This window comes from Leuciscus leuciscus, assembly GCF_965113295.1.
Source record: "Leuciscus leuciscus genome assembly, chromosome: 16".
Taxonomy (NCBI): Eukaryota; Metazoa; Chordata; class Actinopteri; order Cypriniformes; family Leuciscidae; genus Leuciscus; species Leuciscus leuciscus.
The window spans coordinates 17,222,540-17,230,028 of NC_138740.1; the positions used below are offsets into that span (position 1 = coordinate 17,222,540).

General features: G+C 36.0%; 1 protein-coding gene and 1 long non-coding RNA gene across 2 annotated transcripts; both read left to right on the top strand.

Moving 5' to 3' along the window:
* Nucleotides 1-379: 379 nt before the first annotated feature.
* LOC309477447 lies at nt 380-3,794 on the top strand. Its single transcript, XR_014198638.1, has 2 exons — nt 380-463; nt 3,481-3,794. It is a non-coding gene; the product is annotated as an uncharacterized lncRNA (long non-coding RNA).
* A 2,553-nt stretch (nt 3,795-6,347) lies between these two features.
* Nucleotides 6,348-7,271, top strand: LOC309477436 (olfactory receptor 8G17-like; the record flags this gene model as incomplete). Its single annotated transcript, XM_082140701.1, has 1 exon — nt 6,348-7,271. One exon carries the CDS (start codon nt 6,348-6,350, stop codon nt 7,269-7,271), a length of 924 nt encoding a protein of 307 aa, XP_081996827.1.
* Between the last annotated feature and the right edge of the window lie 218 nt (nt 7,272-7,489).

Consider the following 7,489-nt stretch of genomic DNA (forward strand, 5'->3'; position numbering starts at 1 on the left):
AAATCTCTGAATATCATTTACTTGATAGTTTGAGTTGAACATACCGGAATAATTGACTAAAACTCCAACAATTAATTTTGTCTGAAATTTACAGTTATATCTAAGTTTGAAGTTTTTCACTAAAATAATTTAGTATTTGACTAACCAATTATTTATTTAAAATACACTGAGCTAATATATTTGTGAAATTTCCATCACAATATTTGAGAATGTATAATTAAACTGAACTAAATTAAAAAATTTAAAACTAAAATTTAACACGCATAAGAAATTAAGTTTACTCTATTAAAACAATGCACCCCTCCCCCACCCTCTGACGTGACGACAACTCAACGGTTGAGTGACTCGTGAGCGCGCGCTGTTTGAACTCTCTCACTCTCTCCAGTCCAGCACAGTTCTCCAGAGTCCTCTCCTCTTCTCAGCGGCGCAGAATTGGTGCATTTCCTCTGTGAAATTCAGGTGTGTGTATGTTTTATTTTATCTGTATAATCATTAATGTGCTTTAAATCATTTTATTTAATGCGAAAGAACATACAGAGACGCAAACGAGTTAAACGAGTGTCGACTCGCGCCTGTCTTTTCGCATGATTGTAACGCCTTGCATAAAAAAACACACGACTATATTCCTAAAGATAATGAATATAACCAGAGCCCGTCTACGGAGAGCCTTGGCACTTCCTATTAGCCCCATTGTATCGATCTTGGTTGCAGTTCCATTAGAATTCCACTGGAGGTGATCGCGGGCGAGTGCAGACTGAATGGGAGTCTATGGGGCTAGACGGCTAAATTTGTCTCTTTCACCCGATTGCCGTTGAGAAATCTCATATTTTATTGTAGGTTTTGCAAGTTCAACATGGGTTATAGGTCGAAAATTTAATGAACGAGTACTTATGTCCTTTCGATTTCTTACAGGTTGAGTTGTTGTTGCCCATAACACGCTAGCATTCTGCTAATGAACGCTGATTGGTCAGTGAAGGACTGATTACGACCAGAGATACCGCTTGATGGCATTGTGGCATCCGAAGCGGGACCAGAAACAAACAAAACAAAAACTCTTCTAGCACGTGTATTTACCTGTGTCAGCTGTGTTGTCGATGCCTCGAGAGAAAAGAAAGTGCCGAGCGCGAAAGCACCAAAGCGGCTGAAGGATTGCCGTCAAGCAGTATCTCTGGTCGTACGATGTGTATGACGTCATTGACATTTTAAAAGACTTTTTAAAGCAAATAAGTGACTAAAAAATCTAACACCCAGCAATGTGTAATTTCTTTGCATCTCCTTTCGAATACAACATTCAAATTACTAGACAAAAAATTATATCCTGAGAAAAATGGATTTTGATGGTTGTAACAATAACGACTCTGGGTAAATGTGAATTAGCTCAAGAATATAGGGAATTTTGGAAATATTAATAATTATGACTCATGGTCATAATTCATAAGTCGCATGTACATTTATTTTATCAATTATCGAGATTACCTTGTTAATGTAACTGTCTGATGACCATTCAATTCGTCCAGTGAATAAATGTAAGATCATTACAGTTAAGAAGGGGGTATCCCTTTTCAAACTCCGAGAAAGTTTTATCTTCTGGCCACGAATATCAAACTTACTGAGTTTCTGAATTAAGAACTACTAAATGTAGTTTATATCGAGCTTGTAGCTTAGATCTTTTAGTTTCAGGGACTTTTATAAGGTGGGTTTTCAAACACAGAGACAATTAAAAGTATAAATGGGTTTATTAATAAAATGGCACACACTAGAGATTATATAAACTACAAATATAAACGTACGTAAAAATTCAAACAAACAAACAAACATTTAACCAAACAAAACAGAAAACATCGCGTGGTCAGAATAAATGAAATGAAAGAAAGAAAGATATAGGGAGAAGGGAAAAGCTAGTAATTATTACATACAGAAAACAAAGCTCACGAGACACCTGGAACAGCTTTTAGAGAGAGTTACGTTACTTGCAAGATTCTGTGCTCTTTCGGGTGAGGCTGAGGCTGAGGCAGGAAGCGAGGATGGTGTCCTGTTTCTGCTGCGTCTTCCGGTGTCGCGGGAAGCTTGAAAGGCTCACTGAATGTAATGTTACCGGAAAATAAGGTTCATCTCCCGGGATGGGAGAGGTTTAAAGTCTTTGTCGCAAGGGACGCAGCTACGACTCGAACATGTGTTCGTCGATAGAGAAGGCCAGGGCCTCCTTCAGATGTTCCTTGGAGAAGCGCTGCGCCGGGAAGAAGAAGGTCCGAAGAGAGGATGAGTTGAGTTGGATGAGAGAGAGAGAGGAAACTGAAGGTTTGGACTTTTATCAGTGTCCCATGTGCCGTCCCCTCCTTCGTGTAGGACGAATCAGCTGTCGAGATTTTTTGAGCGGGAAGATTCCTTTGTCCGGTTAGACACGCCCACTCGAATGAGTCATGATTGACTTTAACTTGAGAGGATTTTCTCCAGACATATGAACTTATAAAACAATGCGCATCACTGAATTCTGCTATCGGAATTCAACTCCGTTAGCTGGAGAGGATTACAGAGATATCAAAAATAGAATATAGGCGTTGTAGCAATGCAAAGATACATTATTATGCATTTGTATAGGCATTTGCAGTTCTATTAATGTTACAAATAGGACATGTATGCTTTCCTATGGTTTACACACACCTCTTAACACACAAATTTATATGTTTAGTACATTTAAGAGTGACTTTATGGGTAAAAGTCCTTTTCTGTAGGGGGTTTCTGTTTCAAAGTCCAGAGTGTGTTTGTGTGTGGGTTGGTGGTCAACTTTTATGACCTGCCAATGAGATCGGGTTACGGGATGCGATTCTACTGGGAGAACATTCTTCAGAAATACATTTCAGAGCCAAACACTCGAAAGATCATAACTATATGATCAAAACAACATTAATCACACATGCATACAGGAAGTGCAGATACAACTCTGAGTTACATACATTAAAGGATGTTAAGTTACACAAAGGATGTTTGTGTGTGTGTGTATGTGTATCTGGAATGTCACGAGTCTATAAAAGTCACGGGGAGTCCATGCTGAAATGGGGGTTTTAGAGGGGATTCTCCAAAACAGGGTTTCCTTATGTGACTCAAATGTCCCTCGGGGGAGCCACAAAGATGCAATTTTGACCGTTCAAGCAGACTTGGAGGCGCCATGAACAAACTCGTTGTCTAAGGAGACAACGAAGGATGTGTTTGGAGATCAGGATTTACTAATTTGCACAGCATGTGACCGCATGTCATAGTCATTGTCGTTACATGGTTTAGCGTCATAGACCTCCATTCATTCTGCACTCGCCTGCGAGCGCCCCCGCATGGACAGAGACGTGTTACTGCAGCCAGTCCAGAAACCGGAAGTAACCAGAGAGTGCCAATTCTCTTCCTATTAGACATTCTCTGATATAACTAATTTGGATGATAAAATGTCCTCAGAACTGTCCACTGTGTGTTTATTGGCAGGTTATGGAGTCAGTCGCGTCGCAGTATCTTTCGGCTGTGAGTGACGCAGCACGGCGGTGTAAAGTTAGAGTTTCCCCCGCAGAGGCGAGTCCATCTCCGGGATGGGAATCAGCGCTGATCCGGTGGATACTGGATAACAGACCGGTTGATTACACTTGAATTAGTTGAATTTTTAGGCCTAAATGTTAAATTTTTACTTCGAAAATGTTTCTTTCATTAGTTTAAATGTAGGCAATATTGTATACGTGTTAAAAATAGTATAACATATGCTGTATTGCTGTAGGCTACTCATCGACAATAAAGGCCAATGTCATGTAGTTATACCGGTGGTTGTATGGAATATTTTTACAATGGTTTAGAGGAAATAAAAAAGTTAATATTACTGGCATATAAACACAGTTAATATTACTAATAAATAATTGTTTTTAAATGTTTTCAAATGCAGTTACTCAGATCTATTTAATTTGTTTTACTTACATTTACTCCGTTAATACAGTGTATGTAATTGATTTCACTGCTCAAAATCTAATCAATATTCTAAGTGTAAAAATGTTTCACCAAAAAAATTGAGTAAATCATATTAAAAGTTTTTAGAGTGCATCACCACCAGAGTTCATGTCACATATTCCATCCAATTTTCAACATTTTAATCACTGTTCTAGAAACATATTTGACTCAACTTTGTTCATTTGCAATATGTTATGATTTGTTCACAAACAACAGGCCCAGACAGTTCACAATTAATGTAAATACACGGTCTTACAATGTCATTGCTTTATAACTGCTCTTTCAAATCCTGTAGGAAAATGAACAGTCTTCATAAAGATCAGTGATATTCTGACAGTAATCCTCGAACCGGCTTCTGCACTGTACAATTTAAAGGGATACTCCACTTTAAAATGAAAATTCTGTCATCATATACTCACCCTCATGTTTCAATCCTGTATGAATTTCTTTCTTCTGCTGAACAGAAAGAAAGATATTTAGAAGAATGTCAGTAACCAGACAGTTTCTGGTCTCATTGACTTCCATATTAGGAGAAAAATATACTATGGAAGTCAATAGTAGTAACAATAGTAGTAACACTTGAGTCATTACTAGTTAGTTAACATGATCTTCACTTTAGAATACGGATCCAAATTATTTGTAATTCCTATAGAAGTATGTAGTAACACTTGAGTCATTACTAGTTAGTTAACATGATCTTCACTTTAGAATACGGATCCAAATAATTAGTAATTCCTATAGAAGTATGTAGTAACACTTGAGTCATTACTAGTTAGTTAACATGATCTTCACTTTAGAATACGGATCCAAATAATTAGTAGTTCCGATAGAAGTATGTAGTAACACTTGAGTAATTACTATTTATCGTGATTCCATGCTGTAGTTACGGTAAGCCAACCCGAAAGGGTAGAATCATCTAATCATTCACAGGATATATATACACACACACACACACATATACATATACATATATATATATATATATACATACATACATACATACATACATATCTACATATGAGCAAAGAGACATACATAAAAACAATTTTGAGAGGTAGGTTAAATAATAAAATAACTGGTATTTGGATGGCTGATGTTCCAGTACTCACCATGATGAGTTATTCAAAGCCAGTCCAGAGGAATGCCGGAAAATCGGCCACAGGGTAAGTGTTCCAGACAAGTGCATTTATAAAAACAATTCTTAAAAATTATTTAGTTTATGAATAGTTCTCTAAAAGACAGCAGTGCATAGGCTAATTATTGACAGCTTTCCCAAATCATAAGTCTGCTACGCTACTACATATTGATAATTAGTGTACAGTATCTAGCAGTAATGTTAATCTAGTGCTAGTAATTTTTCCTGCATTAGTTATTAATTAGTTTTGCATGAATTGTGAATTTTTTTCATTATTTCTCTGGGAAGTATTGAAAAATAGTAGTTATTGATTAGTTAATAGTAACTACCACTTAAATCTGTGTGCTATTACTTACTAATTCGTTAATCAGAGTTACTTGTTAGTTAATTGTAGTTACTAGATTGTTAATATTGTGTTACTCATTTGTTCCTGTGTAGTTATTCATTAACGAAGGATCCGTATTTTAAAGTGTTACCGTTTCTACTAATACCATACACTTTTGCATACTTTTGTCATGTAAAACTCATATAAGTCTTTTAACAGTATTCATAAATAATGCAAAAAAACCCCTACAAGTTTAATGTGTGCTATTTAGTATGAAATGGGCCATAATCGGTCTGATTTTGTATAGGACATATATTGGCCTTATATGAAACACAGAAGGTAATTCTGTCCGATTTAAGTAAGGAAGATATATGGTTGCAGTATATGAACCATGCAGGTTTTTTTTTTTCATATGGGCATATGAATCAGTTTTCCCTGTTGGGTTGATGAAAGAGAAAACTCATATAAACCCCACATTAAAAGAACAGAGAACTGCAAGTCATACTGTTTGACTAAATCATTACAGGGAGGATATTAATGAGACTAAGGCAAGATGCAGCACTTACATTTATTAAGTAACATTAATGTATACAGACTGCTATCTACTGAAATGCATTTACATAGGCAACCTTTTGTTTGTGCATTTATAAATCAGGTACATTGTCAACATATATAATGTTAACTAGTTTATTAATTTGTGTAGTGTTAACAATGTTAACAACTGTCATGTCATGTACTGCAGTAACAGCAAGGAAAGTATGTTGTAAAAAATGTACAGAGCCACAGAACACCAGAGCATTAGTTTATAATGTGCATTATATCCAATTAAGTAATTCAAGGTCATTTATATTATTAATCAAACTGACATCTGTTTGTTACTCTGTTTACAGGTATTGTGTACAGCAGCAAATGGACAACCTGACATTAAGAAACAGCATTCTCCTTGTGGAGGGACTCAAAGTTACACATCAGTCCTCTTACCCTGTTTTCATTGTTCTTTTCTTGGCTTATATTTTTGCAGTGGTATCAAACATTACACTTATATTTCTGATTTCAACAGAGAAGAATCTGCATGATCCTATGCATTTTCTGTTCTGTAACTTGCCTGTTAATGATTTATTAGGGACCACTGTCATTATGCCACGCTTGCTGCAGGACATTTTAAGGGAAACCTCAGAGCACTATATATCATATGTGGAGTGTGTTATTCAAGCTTATTTTGTGCATGTATTTACAGCAGCATGTCACTATGTGCTGATGATCATGGCCTTTGACAGATATGTGGCTATATGTAATCCATTGCGATACACGACTATAATGACCAATAAAATGGTGGTTAAACTATCAGCATCAGCCTGGGGGCTGTCAGTACTTGTGGTGACAATTATGTTAGCTCTCACTGTGCGTCTGTCTCACTGCAGATCAACAATTGAAAACCCTTTCTGTGACAATGCCTCACTGTTCAAACTGTCATGTGAAAATGTAAGTATTAATAACGTGTTTGGAGTTGTTTATACCGTAATTATAGCCTGCCTGTCAGCAGTATCTATATTTATAACATATGTCAAAATTGCTACTCTATGCATAAGGAGCAAAAACAAAGCACTCAACAGCAAAGCCATAAAAACCTGCAGCACTCATTTAGCGGTTTATTTAATCATGTTCGTTTCTGGAGGCATTTTTATTTTTCTTCATCGTTTTCCGGAATACCCTGAAAGCAGAAAACTAGCTAGTGTAATGTTTCACATTGTACCACCAGGATTAAATCCCTTAGTATATGGTTTACAAACCAAAGAGATAAGACAAAAGATTGTTAAAGCTTGGTGTAGATAAATAGAGAATTCTTGAATTTATTATGCATTTTATTACAAGAAAATGTAGTGTCAATATTTTCTTTTCTTTTTTTTTTATATGCGCTAATCTTACAGTTTTAAGTGGAAACATATGTAGCTTAAATCTTTATTTTTATTTTTATTTTTTATAATATCTATGCTTCGATGTCTTTTATGTTAGAGTTACATTTTCTCATTAATTATCAAGTTTCTAATGGG